At 31.2% G+C, this 21,938-nt stretch overlaps 3 protein-coding genes across 3 annotated transcripts in view; 1 reads left to right on the top strand and 2 right to left on the bottom strand.

Moving 5' to 3' along the window:
• Positions 1-21,938, top strand: part of LOC111626448 — a 47,975-nt gene that overhangs the window by 929 nt on the left and 25,108 nt on the right. The gene's annotated exons all lie outside the window — the stretch shown is intronic.
• Positions 1,562-3,565, bottom strand: LOC111626460. The gene has a single exon (XM_023369836.1). The coding sequence runs from the start codon at positions 3,563-3,565 to the stop codon at positions 1,562-1,564; it is 2,004 nt and encodes a 667-aa protein (XP_023225604.1).
• Positions 3,529-4,540, bottom strand: LOC111626449. The gene has a single exon (XM_023369820.1). It carries the CDS (start codon positions 4,201-4,203, stop codon positions 3,574-3,576), a length of 630 nt encoding a protein of 209 aa, XP_023225588.1. The 5' UTR covers positions 4,204-4,540; the 3' UTR covers positions 3,529-3,573.

The raw sequence follows: 21,938 nt of genomic DNA, 5'->3' as shown, positions 1-21,938 counted from the left end.
CCCAGGAAATAAGGCATCTGTGGAGGATGGAAAGGGTGCTTATTGTACCTGTTGTTCTCTCCTGTACAGGTGTGATACCACACACACTACACAAAAGCCTGGGAACATTACAATTGAATAGAAATAAATACGTCACACTACAGACGGCCACTATATTGAATACATGCCACATTGTTAGGAAATTCCTCAATACTGACACTGACACACTTATTTAATTTTAGTTTTGTTTTGGTTGCTTTGCCTTGACTCTGGTCTGGCATAGCACACAGTCACCAGTATCAACTGAGTATAACCAAGGCCGTCTAGATGATACAGGCCGTAATACCAGTTGAATGACGTCATATGCTGGGGCCGTGTTAGTTTATTATGTACTCCATTTACATTTAATTCTAGAGGTATATCTCTTAAATAATACACCATATTTTACTGTAATTGTATATATATATATTGTTGAATTCAATAATTTAAAATTTTATCAATCATAATTATTTAAATAAGTGTTTAAAAATTATAAAAAAATTATCAATTTGTGCTTATATGTTAAATTTTATTAAAAGTTTAAACTATATAAATAAAACAATTTCAGTTACAGAATATTTAACATGTTTATTATTTACAAAGCTGTTTATAATCAATATTAACGTTACTTTTTAAATGTCATTAATTTTCTAACTGGTTTCCTTTCTTTTAATTTATCATTTCTAATTTTGCAATAATTATTTATTAATTTGTTGGACATTATTTTGACACAACTTTGAGCCACCGGGAGGGAAGAGGAGTCCTCTCCTTCCGGCCACTGGTCGGTGACCTACTATCTTGTCAGGGATGGTAGTAACGTTCGGTTACGCGTTACGCGAGTGGAGGAGAGTCGGAGGGGTCAACAATAAGGCTTGAGCAAAGTCGAGTAACGACACCATTTTTAACAAAACAACGGTTTATTTTACTAGCTATCTAAATAAAAATTTTACAAAACTTTGCGGATGAGAGAGAGAGTTTACAATAATATTTCATACCTCTGTGATAGTATTGGATGGATACTTAGGCTTTTAATTGCTGAAAGGTGGTGCGAGTTGGCCACAAGGTTTTCTAATTAGTGTCGTGCAGTAGGTCAACAGGAAGTAAAGGTCTGTCTTGGTCGTTCGATGGGTGACTCTCTCGAGAGGGGAAGGAGGATGGCTTTTATACATTTTTGGTGGGAAAATTCGTCAGGTGACCAATTGTTTTTGCAGGTGTGGGGTTAAAGTTGGTGTTAGAATGACAACAATATGACAAATTTTGTCGATATTTGTAAACTGATTGATTGTTGATCGTGAGAATGTTTATAGTTAAATAGAAAGAGTTATAATTTTCTCATGCACCTCGAATTTCGTTTCTGCAGGTGCAACTTCTAGTTAAAGAAATTTGTTAAAAATTTAAAGGATTAAATGCCTTTATTACATTATATAAATCCCGAATTTCACACAACATTTCATCAATTGAATTCTATCTTTCTTACAACTGCAAATATTATATTGGAAACAAAATACATTATTTTCAACTAATTTATTCATTACTAAACTTACTAAAGCTTTTTTTTTCCATTTTTTAGTGCCAAAAATTCACATTCATAATCATTCAGAATGGTCTGAAATATCTGAAAGGTATTTATGCATATTACAACAACAAATTCTTGTGGCCATTTAGGACCACCTCTGTCAATTAACTTCAGATATTTTGCCAAATCATCATCTGTGCATTCATACTCTAGTGGAGAATCACATGCTAGTAATGATTTACATTGCTCACAAGAAGTTTTCTTAATTACCGAATATGCAACATATCCTGCAGTGTAAATCAGAACTGACATGTTCTGTTCTGTAACAATAATATCATCAGATTTTTCTGTTATGCCTTCAAATGCTTCTTCAACATCAAAATCAAATCTATCCAACTCTGCACTATTAGCACAAGATTCAAGAAAAGCTTTAATTTGAAAATTTCCAATATTGGATGATATCATACTTAGCAAGCTTATTAATTTCAGTTTTCTTTCTGATTCAATAACTTCAGAAACAGAAATATGATAGTTACTTCCTGACATCTGTCTATACTGTCCAAAGTGAGCTTCCAGCATATCTGTTTGAAATTTACCCAATAACACATAATGTGCTCCAAGTTCATTTAATATAAATTCTGTAAGTTCATACATTGCTTTAATTGTATTCTCTAATGCTTTTTGAGTTTCTACTGTTAATTTTCCATGTCGATTACTGGACATTTGAGCAACCTGATGATTATAATTATTCCATACTTGGAGCCATTTAAACATATTTCTTAAAAATATAACTTTAAAATCCGAAGTATCTGTTATTGGTTCAGAAAATTTGTCTTTTAAAATTTTTCCTTTATGTGGATGTTTAACATTTACTATTTTCCACCATTTGGAAATTATATCTAGAAAGTAAGAAGTTTCCTTACTGTTTTGTATTTGATGTTTGATTCTCAAAGCAGCTATATTTTTTTCATCAAATATACTGCAAACTAGTGCTACATTTTGTCTCTCTAACTTTGATGGATAAAGCACCTTCTTAGATAATTTTGGAGCTAATTTAACAGTACTACTTTTTTCTTGAAAATGTATTGTTTTTAGGCACTGCAAATTATCAAAACATATGTCAGGAAGTGAATTATTATAATCAAATAAAACAGAATTTTGTAACGTAGGGAAAACAAATGTTTGCCTATTGTCATGTTGGTTTAACCAGTTGTTTCTGATACATTTTAATAAATGTACTGAATCAAATAGTAAAAATATCTTGTCTGATGGTGAATATGGATTTTGAATATTTGTTGTTAATAAACCATTACAAAATTTTTCAAACATTACACGATTAATTCTATTATTATCAGATATAATTGTTATCACTTTGTACCCAAATTTTTTTAACAATTTTAACACACTACATGTCATTTCATGTAATTTTATGCCAGTTAAATTTTTAACGGGAAATAATGCAACTACATCTTTGTTTTTGGAAAATACTGAAGATATCATAAAAAGTTGCATTGTAGTTGCCTTGGTGTTTTCAATATTTTTTGACATGCCTTCAATTCGACCACTTTTGTACAATAATTTGGGTTTGACATAAATCTCATCCAATAATACATTCACAATGCATTCTTCTTTATTTAAAATTTTAGATTTTTTATGCAGGTAAGTAATATGTGAATTACTTATTCCAGATTGATAATGACCTAAATCCATTACCATTTTTTTAAGATAAACAGGATGTGGCAGTATCAATATTGAGATATTTCGAATTAGTCTGTATGCTGCAGGATATGTGAAAAAAAACTTACAAGAAAACATTAGTGTTTCTGATGAGTATTTTGGCACTTTCATTGTAAGAAGATTTATTTGTTCACAAATAAAACTTAATTTCATTGAAAGACTGGGATTTGGATCAGTTTCTAGACATTCAGTAATCAAAATAGATGGATATTTCAATTTATCACTTATATCTGACTTATATGAATTCAAATGACTTATTAAACAATCAAACTTGCTCCATAGATCACACTTCATGCTATCACTTAATATCCACTTAAATTTTGATACAGCAATCGAAATTTCATTTTGCCATATTTCAACAGATAAATCTTCATAACTTTGATACCAATAATAATTTTTGGACATTGTGTAACATCTATTTTTAAAAAAGAAATATATTGTAATGAATCCATTTCAGATGGTATTGTAATCCAATCTTCAGGAATTCTTTTCCTTCCAATTTTTTCTAACTCCTTAAAATTAATCTTATCTGTGGATAACCAATTTTTATATATTTTTTCTTCTCTTTCGAGCAATTCAGTTGATCTTTCTTTTGGATTGCGTCTTTTTGTTGGAAGTATAGTAGATAAGTATGATGGCTGATTTGGAAATTTTATAGGAAATGCATCCTTTTTTAGACTAGGATGTTTATGTTGAACAGTGAGAACAGTACCATCAACACGCACTGCGCTATCTTCTCTAATAATAAACTGTTCATCAAAATGATGTATGCAAACTACAGAATTAGTACTGGGTTCAAAATCTTTTCTATGTATTGCTTTAATCCATTGTTTACATCGAACAGGATCTTTGGGAAAACTGAAAACGTTAGTGTATTCCTTCTGTGTACCATAATTAGATCTACATCCGGGCACACAACATTTTCGTGGCATCTAAAATTAAAGAAAATAATTTAAATTGCTATTTATAAATATACGTATAAAAAAATCTGAAAAAGTATAAAGTTTTAGTTTTAAATACATAAAATATATAGTACATTTGTTTGCAAGGTATACGATATATATGCATCTTATGTTAGAAACTGGTCTTTGTTTAAAAAATGTTAAATAAATTTAAATGTAATCAATCTGAATTGTCTCTATTGTATTCGTGTTTGCATTTTGGACATATGTACAGTAATCAGTTACATTTCTATATATACATGTACTGTACAGTACAAAGATTTGGGAACTGTATCTTTACCATTATTTTTCGTTTGACATATGATTTTCTTCGAACATATTGTTTTATTTTTTTGTTTATAAGAATTTTTATAAATACAAATTTATACATCTATTTTCAAAAAAATATAGAAAATAAGAGTCATATTGTTTAAATTTTAGAATAGTTTAAACAAGTTTAGTATTATATTGATCATTTGCTTATATGTATATTTACATCTAAAAATGATAAATGTATATAGTTCTAAATTCTTATTTTATTAATAAGTTATCTTATTTACTAAACTAGGATAAAAATAAAATAACCAAACTACATTAAATTATCAAAGTATGAATTTTTTGAAAATCATTTACATTGAAAACATTAGTTAGGCTTAGCGTTCATGAATAAAAATAACTCATTTTCTTTAAGATTTAATATGTGAACATCAATTTATTGTAATTCAAGTTTAACTTACTTTATTGATTTAATATTAATACATGGAAATAGTTCACAACTAATAATATTTTTAAATTCAGCATCCAACCACAGCTAATCCGATCACAAATGAAATCTCGTTCAGGTCTATCTTGTTCTAACATGTTTCTAACGGACCCGAGGAATGACGTCACCAAAAGTTTTGGCTTCAGGTTTACGGCCTGTATCATCTAGACGGCCTTGGTATAACCCACTAAACCCAACATAATAATAATAATAAGCACAGAGCCCAAACGGCTAGGAGTTGAAAGTTGAAATTTGGTACACAATTAGGGTACGTCACGAGAACACACACTAAGAAGGGATTTTTCGAAATTCCCCTCGGAGGGAGAGGGACAGGACAAGGTTTCCACAATGAAAATGTTAAGTAACAATGGCAGTGTTAACAATGGAAGTGTTAGGTAACAATGAAAGTGTTAGCAATGGAAGTGTTAAGAAAAAGTGATGTGCAAGATTTACAGGCACAGATGCTGTTTTTTGCGTTTTTGATTGCGTTTTAATAGGGTACGTCATGAGAATATACACTAAGAAGGGATTTTTTGAAATTTCACCAGCGGGGGTGAGGTTGTTAACACTTTCCCCCTTGGGGAAGTGTCAACAATGGAAGTGTTAAGAGAAAGCGACGGGCAAGATTTACAGACGCAGATGCAGTTTTTCGTTTTTGTGAGAAATCAATCATTTTTTAACCCGTCTAAAAATTCTCTAATTAGTCTGGAAACAGGAAGACCTAATTCTTGCATTCTTTGAAAACAGTTAAAATTGACTATAATGTAATAATCTTAATCTTCACTATTGTTACTTTTTGCCTGAGCAACGCCGGGCCTATCTTCTACTTATATATAAAAAATAACTACATCCACCTAAAAACAGAAGAAAAATTAATTATCACGTCAAAGCAGTGGATAGTCTCCCAATATTTCTTAGGCTCGAACACACCTTTAAAGGAAAAAATAACACCACCTTTGCACAAAATTATATGATTCAACATGCAAAACAGAGTAAAATATGCACCAATCTACTCGAATGACAACTGAAACAAAGTAATTAACATACAATTACCTAAAAAATAGTTCAAGTTTCTGGATAAAGAAAATTAAATCAAAATTATGTAAGTTACCAATAAGATCCAAAAATTTTTCAAAAGAAATAGTAGAAACACCAAAAATACTTTCACGTAGTTTAGAAAATTTAATACACCTAGCTGTCACGTGATATGCATCTAAAGACTGATCACCTTGACAATGTATGCAAATATCTCTGCAATAATTCTGCAAAAAATTAAGAGAATTACATCTAATTTGCATTATCATAGAGCTAATATTATAAGAGAAATTATTATTATAAACAAAACAGTCAAAAAACGATTTATTTAAATACTTATATCAGGTATTATAAAGTCTTTACATTTCCAGGTTATACTGTAAAAAGTATTTTTTGCCCCCTCTTTTTGCTATTAAAATTGGATCTAAGGCAGGGATGTACTGTACAGACTAATGTTAAGACCAGGAACCACATAGATCCACTATAAGTTATGGGAGGACTGCCAGAAAAAAAAAAACTTTGAAGTTATCTATCAAAGCTATTACTTGTGTTTCACGGGAAACTTCCAAAAATCTCCATGGAAGGAGATAACTATCTTGCCAATGTGTTGACTTTATCAAGTATATGCAAATAGATTATCAATTATTTAGTCATCCATAACATTGTTAAAGGTGGAAACTGAAAAAAATGTCAAAAAATGAAAATTTCTATTTGATATATAATTACGAATCTTTGTGAACTCACAGAAGACATCTAATAAAATGTAAATAACTTTTATTCAAATCAATTATGGGAATTTGAAGCTGTGTTGTTAAATTGGACTAGAATTTGGCTAATTAAATGATTAATATAAAATAATTTGTCACTAGAGGGAGGCATTATGTGCCATCTCAACTAAATTAATAATCACTTTATACAGACACAACAAAGTGACTCCTTTCAAACACTTGGCAGATTATTCATCTCTTTATTCAGTTGGGACTCTAATTACAAGTTGCGTTTCGGGCATTAGCCCCTCCTCAGCCAACTAAACATAAAAATCAAACATGATAAAATTTACATATACATACATGAATTAAACTTTCTATAGATATAACACATTTAAAAAACATACCTTAGAAGTATAAATTACAAACATACAGATGGCATACATAATGGACTGTATCAAATTCCATAGATCGAGTGAAGAATGAACAGATTGACAGGTCTCGAACTTGACCACAGGACTTTTAAACTTGACGAACTTTGGTTTTATATAAATAATATTCAAATAAATAAATCAAATTTATAGACAATTTATAATAGCATCTATTTTACCTGTAATTTATATCTTAATTCATCATATAAATTCACACAATAACTGTTGTAGCCTTTACAGACAAATCTCACGTACATCTATCCCAACGACACAATCTGGTTTGCTAATTTGCATATATATCGGTAAACTAATTTGAAACAATTTCAATATTCAATAAAAAGTTGTGTACAAATTCAAAAATTATTAATATATTAATATTAGCCTATAATACTATCGAATTTTTACAATTATTATTTAAATATACATGAACTTTAAACACTGATGATTATCACTACAACTATATCCGATAATCTCTAACACATTTATAATATTTTTACCAGTTTTCACTAATTTTGATACTTAAATTTTTATTTGTACAATTCTTATTTTCATTTTTAATAATCTCGACCCACTCTTTTTAAATTTTCTGTGATATGTCTTCTTTTCATTATGTAGAATCTGTATATTAGATTTATCAATTTTACAATCATTTAGTACACAATAATTGTGGAATACTGAATTTAATCAGTGATACTTCAAATCAGACATATGCTCTTTAACCTGTATAATTTTTAATAAATGATTAAATAATTTAGAACTTTCTGGAATAAAAGAACTGACTCAGGGCGGGGCTTGAACTTGCAACTTCTGCTTGCCTTGTGGTGCACTTGCCAGTTGTGCCACCTTGGACCCCGAGCAAGTCTTTGCTTCCAGGGGTATATTAATTTAGATATAGCCTTACTTGGTTAAACACGGCACTGGCTGGATACGACTCCTATGCCCACAGCCTACGAACATCTCCACAACGGCACTCAACCAGCTAATGTATTACCCGCTGAGATATATATACACATATAATAAACATCTCATCGGGCTTTGAGATGTTTGTTATGTGTTGTTAAATTTTAATTAATTAAATTATGATCAAATACATTCAAGTGCAGGTATTATTTAAGAGTTAAAATAAATGGTGAGTAGGGCTACCAGCAAATCAATGGAGGATCAGATGTGGCCCTTGGGCTGTGGTCTATGCATCCCTGATCTAAGGACTTGGATATTTTTCTTTTTGAACAGTATTTTCATAAAAGTAATAATTTCATATGATTTAAATTTTTCTCTTATAAACCCAGGCAATGCCAGATACTGGTACATAAGCTAGTATTTAAGAAAAATGTTTTTCTATTCACAGATCTTTATTAATTCAGCAAGAATTACAAATCATTATCTTGTTTTTCACCAAAAATTAGACAAAATATAAATATATTTTATGGCCCAAAGTAAATTTCTTAGATTAGAATTCCAATATTTCATAATTGAATTACTGATATGAAATTAGACTTAAGCAATTCTGCCATCTGGGTGTTGGTTATGATGAAAGATCTGTGACAGAATGCCTTAATTAGTACAATAAATTCATTAAAGTTATATGGCAATTCTAAATTATATATTTATCTTACAGTGGAAATCACAGTATAATTGGTAACCACTCAGGTATGTCAGAGCTACCTGGTTTGAACTCCATTTTAGTCTGCTCTACTGTATTTGTCTGCATGTTGGACAAATTTCTAATGAATATAAACACAAATAAATGGGGAAAAAAGGACTAGATTGGAATAAAGACACATTTGTATCTATTGTCTCAGAACAGGGGTGTCCAGCCCGCGGGCTGCATGCGGCCCAAGGCAAGTTCCAATGTGGCCCAATAAAGGTGTAAACAAAACCGACAAATGTTTTAATTTTTTATTATTTATTTATTTCAACGGCATAAACTCAGAAAATAAGTCTCACAAAGCCATAAACCTTTATTCATATTTTAGTTTTGAGTGGAAATGAAATATTTTCATGTACAGTACTTGGAGATGTGTGAATGAGGAAGGATTACTAAATAAAGCTGGAGTTGTGACTCAAAGGATTATAGACCCAAATTTGGTGAAAGGAGAGAAAAGACGAAAGATAAAAAGTTGTCAGAAAGGTTAAATAGTTCTTCTGTTAGGCAAATATTGAGTCTTAATTTTCCAACCTTTCTCACTTCTTTATCTTTTGTCCTTTCTCTTCTTTTTCCGAATTTGGCTCTATAATCCTTTGAGTCAAAACTCCAGCTTTATTTAGTATTCCTTCCAGCGTTGCAAGATTTGGCTACATTGCGCCAAATGTGGCTACTTTTTTTAGTTTAACGTAAAAAAATATCATTTGGCGCTTTGGCTACTTTTGGGGCTACATATCATTTATAAATATATTAGTTGAATAAAAATGCACTTTAAAATGGTGTTTCGTCGCTTTTTATTAATCAGAGACTCAAATAAACCAAATATTTGCGTTTTATCAAATAAATGAATTTATCTATTTCTAAGTAAAAATTGAAAGTGTCTGTAGAAGTAATTTTTTAAAATATCCTGTTTCGTGATAAAGTTTTAATACTTATTATTATAATCTAGACATGTTAATCCTTAAATATACTTGTATATTGGGCCACAAGTATATATTATATATACTTGTGGCCCAAAACTCCTTGACTTCTTCCAATGCGGCCCAGAGAAACAAAAAGGTTGGACACCCCTGTCTTAGAAGAATCTTTTTAAGGATTTTATGTAATGACAAATAAATGGAATTTTGGAATAGCCATCCAATGTAAGAAATGCATGATGAAAATAATAATAAAATGGATGGAAATTGTTTTGAATTGTCAGCAAATCAATTAATTTTCCAGCTCTGTTATATATAACAGAGAAGTATCACCATACTTCTCTGTTATATATAACAGGTGATTGATCAAAAAATGACCCCCAAGATTTTTACATGTTTGGTCTTGAGATCTTGAAATGTCAGGAAGAGAAATGCAAAAAATTTGGGTTTTTCTGTATGTATGGATGTGTGTGGGGGGTCACAAGTTTGTTCACTCTCTTTGAAGCTTAATAACTCCTGTGCTTTTTGTCAAAAATTTCTGAAATTTTGCAGGGAGGTTTGTATATTAAGAGCATTGATGCTATTAAATTTTGATGGTTAAAGGTCAATGGGGTTGGGAAATAAAGGGGAATTATTTATCATATCTTGGGTAGAGTCGGACTTAATGATGATTTTATTTGTTGTTAGCATTTACAGTTTTTTATGAAACCCATTCCTACCCTCAAAATAAAGCTTTTTGCAATTTTGTAATAATTAAAAATTATAGAAAGTTTTTAATAAAAATATCTTAATAGATGGCATCCCCACACACTTTTAAACATTGCTGGGAAAGTTAAGCAACTCATTGCTGGAATTTTTTTTTGTTTTATAAGTCTGGATCTTGCTGTGTACCACAGGTTTTCAACTCTATTCTAAACTATAAAAAGTAAATATTAGTAGTAATCCAAAAATTTTATTTTCTAGGTCAGTTTGGCAAAGGAGGCAATAAAACATAACATCCCACACTTTTTTAATTTTAGAAAAATTTGTATTAGTACATAAACACTTTAAACTTCATTACTTTTAGTGATGAATGTTCTGTTTAAGATATTGAAAAAAATACGATAATAAAGATAATTAACAAATACTCTTAATTTATGCATGGGTGCATAATTAATGTAAATTTAGGAAAGTATTTAATATTGTTCTTTCAAATGAATTTTCTGGCTGTATCACTGTTCTAGTTAAATACAGTTTAACCTGCTTATAACGTCATCCATGGGACCGGCAGTTTTTTGACGTTATAACCGAGTGTCGTTATCTGCGGGGTCATAATTTCAGTTTCACAAAAGTATCAAGTCTGTTTAAGAATCTATTATAAAATTCATTTAATTTAATATTGTATGTATAAAAGTGCAAACTAAATACTTAAATCAACTTTATTTACATTATTATGTCTAAATTTACAACGATGTAATTAAAAATTTCAAAAATTATTTTTTATAAAAAATTTTTATTTGTCAAGTTTCGATAATGGCGGCACTTTCGGTTTTGAGAATAATGTCGAATCAAAAGGCAACAAAAAGTTAAATTAAGCAAGAAATGAGAAAATTATCATCCAGGTGTTATTAACGCCTGGATGATAATTTTCTCGTTTCTTGCTTATCTATCAATAGACATGAAGTCCAATATCTTTCACTTTTAGGTTAAATTAATGTATATCAATTAAAAAGAAACAATAAAAATATTCACTTAAAAAAAGTCAGTTATTTTAGATTGTAGGCATTTTTCACCTAAAAATTGTTTATCAATGTCATTTTCTAAGTCGTAGATTTTGTTCATTATTTCCGATGAAGTTTTACGAGACCTGTAGAATTTGCTAAACCAAAGTCTCTGCATACATCTGCCTTTTTTCTTCCACTTTCAACTGCTTTAATTATTTCTACTTTGCAGTCTAATGTTAACGCTTTCCTTTTTAAGCTAGCCATTTTACCTGATTTGATGCTAAACTACAACACGAGTATGAGAGCTATGCAGACTAACCCACTGTCACGTCGTTTAAAGGGGTGGCGCATCTCACCCCATTGAATCAGGTGGTGACAGTACCACCCACAATCGTTCTAGGAAGCGGACTCTGACCCTAGGACTGAACACGTAGTATTTTCTTTGATAAATAAAATTTATAATTTAATTTTGTAAATTTAAGAGTGCTTCAAATATGACGTTAAAACAGGGTTTTATGTCGTTACAAGTGGGTTTTTTAACATTATCTAGTATAGTAAAATCGTGGGACCGATAAAAATTTGACGTAATATTAGGGTTGTCGTTACATCTGATGTCGTTATAATCGGGTTAAACTGTAGTTGTTTTTAAGAATTGTTGACAACAAGCTATTAAATAAATAAATGCTGTCTTCTAATACTATTAATAATGTGACATATAAAGATCATATTTTTGACAAGACTATGTCTTGTTTATAAAATCGTACTGCCGTTTTATGTTACCAGCATAGAGGTATGAAAGAGTACAGAGTATGTCGAGCGTTGATATTTGGCACAGAGTATTAGGTGCCCAAATCATTTGCGCATAAAAAAATCCAAACTCATAGGTAGTCAGGGGACTGAGAATCGAGTCAAAATAAAATACAAAATGGCGACCCTCTTCTACAAACAGGCAAAACATCCACCTCACCCCACCGAAGTCAGGTAGGGGAGAGTACCACCCACAGTCATTCTAAGAAGTGAACTCTGACCTTAGGACTGAACACGTAGTTTCTTCTATGTTAAATAAAATTTTTAATCTAATTTTGTAAATTTGGGAGTGTTTCAAATATGACGTTAAAATGGTTTTATGTCGTTACAAGTGGGTTTTTTTTAACATTATCTAGTATAGTAAAATTGTAGGACCGATAAAAATTAGACGTTATATTAGGGTTGTCGTCACATTCGATGACATTATAATCGGGTTAAACTGTATATTGTTTGTGCAAAATAAAAAAATAATTTCGGATGATACAATAGCCACGGTTATTTTTTTTTAAAAAACAGTAACTTTTCATTACACATGAATAAAAATTCAACCCGGGCCGACACACAACGGAGAGAAATTTTGAAATTAGATAGGTTAATTTCATCGAAGATGCATCGTGTACGATCTCGTGGTCATGGCCAGCGAAGTTTGAATGATCGCGCCCAAAGGCAGTGATATCAAAGAAGGTAGGAGAATGAGAACAAGACCTGCCTTGAGCATCAAAGTGATTCCATCTCCGAGACATAGTCTTGTCCCATTTTACTTGTTATTATTTTAAATTTAATTGACAGTCTGTTTTAGTAACTATACATTTTCTTTTGTTGTATATTTTTAATATGTTTGTGGCATGTACTGCTAATAGTTATTTTGTATTTTTCATTCATATGAATCAGTGTGTTTACCAGAGGCACATATCTACTACATTTCTCTAAATCATTTAATTTTGGTATATGGCTATTCTCTGTTACCATGTATCATATTTAGCATTTCAACACTTATTTTAATGATTTAAATCAGTGTTTCTCAACTTTTAACGAATCGTTGCCCCTTCAGTAAAACCGTTACGTAGTATCACCCCCTTCACTACAAAATACCGATGCCGAGGGCCAAGACTAACGCCAAATTTGTACTGCATTGAATAGACTAGTGACTAGTATAATGTTATTTGTTTAATTATTGTACGATATAACGAATGAAATATCTAATTATTCTTATTATAATGTTTTACTATATCGCCCAGAAAATTGTTTTTTGCCCTCCCCAAAATATAAATTATTACTAATCACCCCCTCAACGTGGAAAAACGCCCACATGGGGACGATATCGCCCCTGTTGAGAAACACTGATTTAAATGATATACACAATGCTTAGGTTGTCAAATACTCTTGGTGTTAGACAAAGGATAGAAAAAATAATAGTATACAGTTGTCCCTTGATAATCTGACAGGTATGGGACCAAAGGTGTGTCAGATTACCAAAAGTGTCCGGATTACCGAAAATAATTACATATTTCGCATTGTTTTGCTAGCAGTAACTTACAATATTCTCTACTCCAACTGTTTGAACAGAACTGCTCACATAAAACACACTAAATGTGTGTCATTGAGTAAGAATTGGATGGGGAGATTCACATCGCAACATGCTTCTGTGCAAGCAGACACGTAACGGGGATGGGTACCTTGACGGGAGGTGCGTCGGACTACTGAGTATGTCGGATTAAAAAACATCGGACTATAGAGGGACAACTGTAGTTGGTTTGTGAAAAATTTAAACATGAACCATACATCATCACTTGATAGTATCTAATTATATTTCCATCAACAGATTAAAATGATTGAGACCATTAAATGCTTCAGTTAAAAAATCTGGATTTGTATGAGTTGATATAAATTAATACTTGTTTGGCCCCTTTTTTTTCATGTTTAGTCATAAGGACTTCATTCTGTAAGTTTTAACTTGTTCTCAGATTAAATATATTTGTAGTAAAAAAAATTTTAATGAGTGATTTATATACCATTTACTATATTGGTAGTTCATTATGGCTGAAATTGAAAATGTGTAATATATAGGCATTGTGTATCACCAATGGGCATGTTGAAATAAAACATATTATTTTAATTTGTTTTTCTATAAACCTAGTATTCAAAAACACAATTCTTTAAAGCTTTACATACGTATGTACATACATACATACATACATATTTTAATTTTATTTCAGGAGAAATACAGAATCAATTTTCAACAGAAAAGTGTTAATTTATATTACAGTGTGTGTGTAAATTTAACACTTTTCTGTTGGAAATTGATTTTGCATGCATATATATATGCAAAATCATAATGCATATAAATATATATGCATGCATATATATATATGCATGCAAAATCAATTTTCAACAGAAAAGTGTATAATAATAAATAAATAAATAAATATATATATATATATATATGTAATATTTATTATTATAATTCTTAACTAAAAATAACTAAAAACCCAACACCTTATTAATCCAGCAATATTTAATAAGATGATAATAACGTTTTCGACTGTTTTAAACCGCCTTCATCAGTTAAACTATTTCAAACTAAAAGAATGCTAAAAATAGAACACAAGCTTTTAAAAACTCAAATTCCAACATAAAATGCAGTCGTATAACAAAAACGTACAAAAATTGCGCATACGATTCTTATCGGAATAAAAATAAAATAAAAATACACATAATCAAATTTTTTGCCGCAATAATGCCTATTATAAGTTTACCATTATGCGCTATGGTAAAATGATTTCCATGCGGTGGATAAACAATCCGCATCCCTATGGTTAATACAGCCCTTGTTAATGTGGGCTTTGTATATTTCCAACTTCTCAAGATACTTCAGCGCTTGCTTGTTGTTCGTGGCCCTGATGATAGAGGCCTTGTCCCAATGCACGTCGACTTCCTGTTGTTTAGCGAAAACCGCGAGTACAGTGCTATCCAAGTTCTTAGTTATGGAGTATTTATGTTTTTTAATTCTCTGCATTAAATGTCACATAGTTGCACTGACGTATAAAAGATCCGAGTTAAATCGGCGATCCTTTAAAGGTATAGCATACACACCCATTCTAGTATTATGGTTTTCATTTTTCTTGTCGTTTCTTAATAATCTATATATCGTAGGATTACGCCGATATAGCATTCTTATGTTATTGTTGTTGGCCACTTTCTTCATCAATGTGTGCAAGAAAGGAAAATAATTAAGGACTACTTTTCTTCTTTCATTACTAGTCAGAAGTTGTTGTTTTGTTGGATTCTGAAACTTATTAATAAGCCCTTCAATTTCTCTTGTTCGATAACCATGCTTCAAAGCCGTTGTACAAATGTAATTTAATTCTTTATATGTATCATAAACACTGGTACAATGTGTGTATGCACACTTGATCCATGCACGAAATGCCGCATGTTTAAAATTCCTAGGATCGAAAGAATTTTTCGGAATAATAATAGGCTGATAACTCGGTTTTTTATAAATGTCTGTCCATATTTCACCCTCTTTGCATGTGATTGAAAGATCAAGAAAATTTACATTATAAGCACTTTCCTGGTCCAATGATAATGTCAGACTATATGGGTTTTCGTTGATTTTCTTAAGAAATTCCCGACTGCAACCATCATTCCTCCAGAGTATGAAAACATCATCTACATATCTTGCGTACGAAATGATGTCATTTTGAAATAAGGAAAGTACTTTGTTCTCCAAATGACGCAAAACTAATTCACATAAAATAGCGGACATAGGGCTGCCCATTGGGACCCCTCTTCCTTGCAAATATGTCACGCCCTCAAAGACAAAAAACGATGTGTAACATATCAAATTTGCGAGCTCCAAAATGTGTGCATGGTATTTCGCCAGTATTCTATATTAGCAAAAAGAAAGTCTCTTAGCTCGCAAAAACATGGCGGTAATCTTATGGATGGAAACAAGGATTTAAAATCCATTACAGTCATACATTCGTTATCCTTGAGGGTAATACTCCTGAGCTTCTCCACAAGTTGTACTGGGTTTTTTATAGCAAAGGGGTATTCCTGCATTTTTGGTCTTATAAAATTGACCAGTTGCTTCTCAATGGCAAAGGTAGGAGATCCACACTTCTCAATAACAGGGCGTAATTGGCAATCAGGCATATGGGTTTTGCCAAAAGCGAAAATTCTCGGTGTTTTTGGAGCCTGCAAAACCGAGTTATGCATACGCAAAAAACGAGCCAATGGGGTTAAAGTGAATCTCTTGACTCTTTGTTGTAGCGATTCCAAAAACTTGTCGGGAGCATGCTGACATTCAGTGCTTCCGATGTAATCCTGCAATTTTTTGTTGTAGGAGTCCCGTTTAATAAGAACTACCCCTTTAGACTTATCCGCTTTAATAAGTACCTCATTATTCATCTGCAGCCATCGCCTGGACATCTCTATGTAGTTGTGGAATTGTTTTGCTTCTAAGTTAGAAAGTAAATAATTCTTTTTATTTACTTTCCTGAACTCCCTTTTTAAGAAGTATTTATAATGAAAAAGAGTTTCAAACATTATTTTTAATATAGTATGAAAAGAAGAATAGAAAAAGAAGTCAAGTACAATTTTTAAAATATAAATATTTAAAAAATAAGTGCAGAAAGTAAGCTTTGAACTTATTGAAGCTTACTTATTGGGCCAGTTGAATAAAAAGTAGTAAATGCTTAAAAGTTAGTAAAAGTAAAAGTACTTACTTTTTTGTGTGTGAATAAAAGTTTACTCTTACTTATTAGTAAATGCTTACACTTAGAAGTAAATACTGGCAACACTATCAAAATTATGTCACCATGTGAAGAAGGAAGCCAACTCATCTTTGCAAATGTTTTAAAAAAATATAGAATATTATTAAACCAGTCACAGGTTCCTGCTATTAAAAGAAGAAAAGAAATCGCCCTGCAACAGATGATTGAAAAACTGAAGATAAATCATGCAAATGAGATGAATAAGAAACAACTCAAATGTGAAAACCGACTTAAAGACATATCTGAAACAGACTGGGAATAAACCAATTGTGCTAAAAAAATAGAAAAAGGTGACTTTTGATTTGGAGAGTTGAACTTGACTGTAAATTGTATTACGGGTATGTAAACAACAAAGTAAAGTTATGAATTTGTCCTGATTTAGTAGAACAAGTCATCAGTCAATGAATGCATTTTGGCTGTGTTACTTTCGACTAGCAAATAATTAATTTTTTTTAATTATAGGCACAGTCTGTAGGCATATCACCACGCCCCAGCAGTCAAAACCGAAGTGAATTTGACTATGCGAAGGATGAAAGAACTGAAGAACAATCTTTTATACCTTCCATACCTCCACCATCCTCTGGAAATGAAATGAAAAGAAAATGTATTCTTCTGGAAACAGAGGAAACCAAATTCTCATCAAACAGTGAGTTACAACAATTGTTGCTTTTTGAACAAGTGAAATACATAAGGATGAAGAAGGGGTGACTCAATGAATTGACCTCACTGACTGTATTTTTACTGCCATTGAATTCCGAATTATCAGAACATTCAAAAACTTTGCAAATTGGTTAAAAACGTTTGTATGAAAAATAAATAAAAACAGTTCTGCCTGACTAAATAATGAAGTTTGAGTTTTTCAATTACATTTTTTTGAGTTTATAGTTTTGTTTCATTGTATTCATTTACATCAAAGTATTGACGCTCTTCCAAGAAGGAGTATCTCACGGAAGGTCTTTTATGGGAAACTGGCCCTTATTAAGATGTTACCAATGTGAAGAAACCCGGAAAACTCCACATGGTCAGCTCGTTGGCCAGGCATGAAAGTACAACCAACTACTAATATTCTGTGGTTTTATAAATTTGTCCATCAGTAGAACTTTTGAAGTTATATATAATTCTTTTATTTTCAAAATGATTATCTTACAAAATTTATTTAGTTTAATCCATTTATCGATGTGAATAAAACCAAGCTTTTACTTTTTGCATTTACTACCTTTTACTGTAAGTAAAACCATTTATTAATTTTTATTCATCAAAATTCTGGTAAATGCTGGAAAAGTTGTTGTAAAAGTATTTACTACTTTTTATTCAACTGGCCCATTATCTTTGTAAATTGAGTAACTGTTTAATTTTAAGTTTTAATTTATGGTTTTTAGTCTATGTAAAACAATTTAAAAAGAAAACATTTCTGATTACTAAGGTTGAAACATATTTTAAGAATCAAATTTCAAAGATTATTAAATAAACACAAAAACCAATACTTCATAANTAAATTTTCTGTTGTATAATAAATACTGTGAACATTACTTTCATTTGCTAAATTTTAGAAATGAACTGTTTCCATGAACTGTTTTTAAGTAATATTATGCATTTTATGAATTAAAAACTTTTTAGAATTTTAAGTTAATTCATTCTTTTTATTACCATAGTAATAAAGAAGCATGTAATAATTCCTGTAACTGCATGAAATAAATACATGCAGTTACAGGAATTTCCCATTAATTAAAATTACAAGGAGACAAGAAAATCTAAGTTTGCATTAAAGCAGGGATGTCCAACCTACGGGCTGCACTGCGGCCCACTTAATATTTTTATGCAGCCCTCTGCCTACTGCACACTACACATTTTTTAGATGCATTTCCATTATTTTGTTAAAGTATGTCGTAAAAATTATTCTTGTTTTACTGGATATACTTTGATGTCATAATAATATAATTTGTTCTAGAAAATTGTTATGCATGTGGAGAAGTACCTACAGTTATAAACAATTCTTTCATGCATGAAAAACATCAAAACTGCTGAAAGAAATAAGTTGAGTGATTCCAATTTAACTAACATTCTTAGAATTAAGACTAGTACCATAAAAACAGATATTGAAAAGGAAGGCAATGTAAAAATTGCATTGAATTTATTTTTATTTTGTTTGAGTATTATTTTTTTTGACTGACAATAATATATATAATTACAAAAAATACTGTATTTTTTATTAACATTTGATATTCACATTTTGAACTTTTTAAAAGTATACATTTATATAAAGTACCTTTGTGGCCCACTGAATATATGTAAATTTCTGATTTGGGAAAAAAGGTTGGACAACCCTGCATTAAAGGTTGTTGCATTTAAAATTTCATTCATTTTCCATTGTAGATCTGAAACAAGAATTTAAAATATGCTCATATTACAGTATTCAAAATAAAAATTAAGAGCATTTTTGTTGATTGGATTTTCTGTTTAATATCTGAGAATAAATTAATCTGATTTACAGTCCAAGTCAATAATCAAAATTGCATTACAGTATTCTTATTCTGCTAGGCCTACAGTTTTGTCAACGATAGTCTGTTTCTTCTCACATTTATAGTTACCACGTACATAGTTACAAATGGAATCAAATGACTTAGTGAGGCTATAATCCGTATTTTCATTTTTAAAAAAATGGCATTGAGCATTGCAACTGCTGCCATAGCTTGAGAGCATGAAGGGAGAGTCACCTCCTCTCCTTCATTGCAAGCTTCTTCCCCAAATTTATTGCAGGCTCTGCTGGCCCCTTCTTTCATAGTAGTAACATTATTTGTCTCAGCAGATTCATCAACACTGAATAAGTGGAGAATTGTTTAAAGGTGTTTTTGCTAGAGTAGAGTTTTTTCCATTCTTGGAATGTTTTTCAGATTCTTCAACACTCATTTCCTCTTCAGCAGCACTTTTTCTTCAATGTGGCTGCTTTTTATAAAGCATTTCATTATCTCTTGAGGTGCTACTGAATCCCATGCCACTGCAACATTCCTTATGCAATCCAGGATGGTCCACTTCTTAACTTCTTCCACACCTTTTCCTATTTGCTTTATTTCTAACAAACAGTGTCTTGCCACTCTCTTGCAGTACACAACCTTGAAACTCAAAATAATGCCACAGTCCAACAATTGCAGCCTCAGTGCAATTTGATGGCAAAAATACAATCTTAATGAAAGTAGCTCTCTGTCTACATGCTGAGAGTGACAGCTATCAAAAACAGGGGCGGACTGGCCCTAAAATTTTTGTGTGGAAAATTTATTACCAGCCCAGCCCACAAATTAAAACAAATGTATTTTTTTCTATTTATATTTAAATATATTCAAAATATAACATTGACAAAAATTACAATAATCACAAGTCTATTTTCTACAATATTAATTTTTTATTTAGAAGTTTGCTTTGTTGAGCAATAATATTAATGACATCATCAGAATGTATTTCGTTTAAAAAATCCTTCTCCACTGACATTAACAGGAAAGCTTCTAGATTTTCTTGCGAGATACATATAAGTATCTCAGTGGCGTACCGTGGGTGTCAGCCGCCCGGGCGAAGGAAAATTTCGCCCCCCTTATTTAGGTATTTCAATTTAAAAGACTAAAATTCATAGTGCAGCGACCTGTTTAAAATGGCTCTATTGGATATTAGTGGTGTATATGAACGTGAATGAATCGTACACGCAAAAAAAGAAAAAGGTCAACAGGTTACGCAGGATTTCCTCGGATGAAAAAATTACTAGTTCACCCTGACAGCGAGCCGATTTCCGAACTGTCCGGGCGATAGCACTATCGTAGGCACGACGCAAATATAGATTGGGATGGTTCAAATTTTTACAAGATATTATTATTATTTATTGTGAAATTTTGCCGCCCGGGGCGGGCCGCCCCTACTACGGTACGCTACTGAAGTATCTTAGCCTGCTTTTAATTAATTTTAACATAGAAAAGCTTTGTTCACCAGACATTTGTATTACAGACATAGATAGCAGATATTTGTATGCTTGACCAAGTATAGAATAAGCGCCACTTAACATGTTATATCTGAATAATATACTATAACGATAGAGCAATTTTTGCAAGCAATGCAGTAAGGATAAAATCGCATCTTTATTAGTTTCTACTTGATCATCAGTAGAATGTTCATTTTCGTTTATTTTTATAAAAGTTTCATTGACATTTTCCTTTAAAATATTCCATGACGATTTAAAATGTTGCAATTCTGAAATAATATTGTATAGAGTAGCTACTGGATTAAACTGTATTAAAATACTGCTTAATTTTTGGAATACGTTTTCAGGAATATTTAGTGAGGGTCCCGTAAATTTTGGTCTAATGTGCTTTGAACTCGCTGTAAGATGACAGTCAAACTTGCTGTAAGAGACAGCCCGGTTGCTCTCTCTCCCACTTTCCCTGATCTAGATCAAAGACGTGTGAATTTGGTCCGGGAATGCGACAATTAAATCGTCTTACACTCGTTCTTGTTTACGAAATAAATCACCGATTTATTAGCTTTAGCTCGACAACCAGTTTCTTATTGGAGAGGGGGTGAGGTCCCGGCCTCACACTACAAAATATATTATTTTTAATTAAATTGTTTGGAATATAGAGAAATTATTATTGAATAACATTTTTTACTTACCTAAAATAAAGGAAATAATATAAGTGGCCATTAAATTTGTTATGATTACAATCATCACTTTGGTGGCTAGGTACAAAACTAATAACTCACATTTCTATAGTTTAGCATTAAGATTCATAGGAGTGGTGAATAGTTTCTAGCAATGTAAACAAATGACCAATTTTCTCTGTTTAGAAGGTAGTTTTGATTATTTTTCTCATAGGATGCTTTCTGTTTGGGATAATGTAGTATTTGACTCAGATCGGCCGAACTAATTTAACTTCGGATATGGATAGGGCCGGGTAAAATGA

This window comes from Centruroides sculpturatus, unplaced genomic scaffold (assembly GCF_000671375.1).
Source record: "Centruroides sculpturatus isolate CEXI.00-Female unplaced genomic scaffold, Cexi_2.0 scaffold313, whole genome shotgun sequence".
Taxonomy (NCBI): domain Eukaryota; kingdom Metazoa; phylum Arthropoda; class Arachnida; order Scorpiones; family Buthidae; genus Centruroides; species Centruroides sculpturatus.
This window is presented reverse-complemented; position numbering and strand designations above follow the sequence as displayed.

Excerpts from the sequence above, each read along its gene's own strand:
- LOC111626460 (XM_023369836.1), bottom strand. The coding sequence starts at position 3,565 with ATGAAGTGTGATCTATGGAGCAAGTTTGATTGTTTAATAAGTCATTTG.
- LOC111626449 (XM_023369820.1), bottom strand. The coding sequence starts at position 4,203 with ATGCCACGAAAATGTTGTGTGCCCGGATGTAGATCTAATTATGGTACA.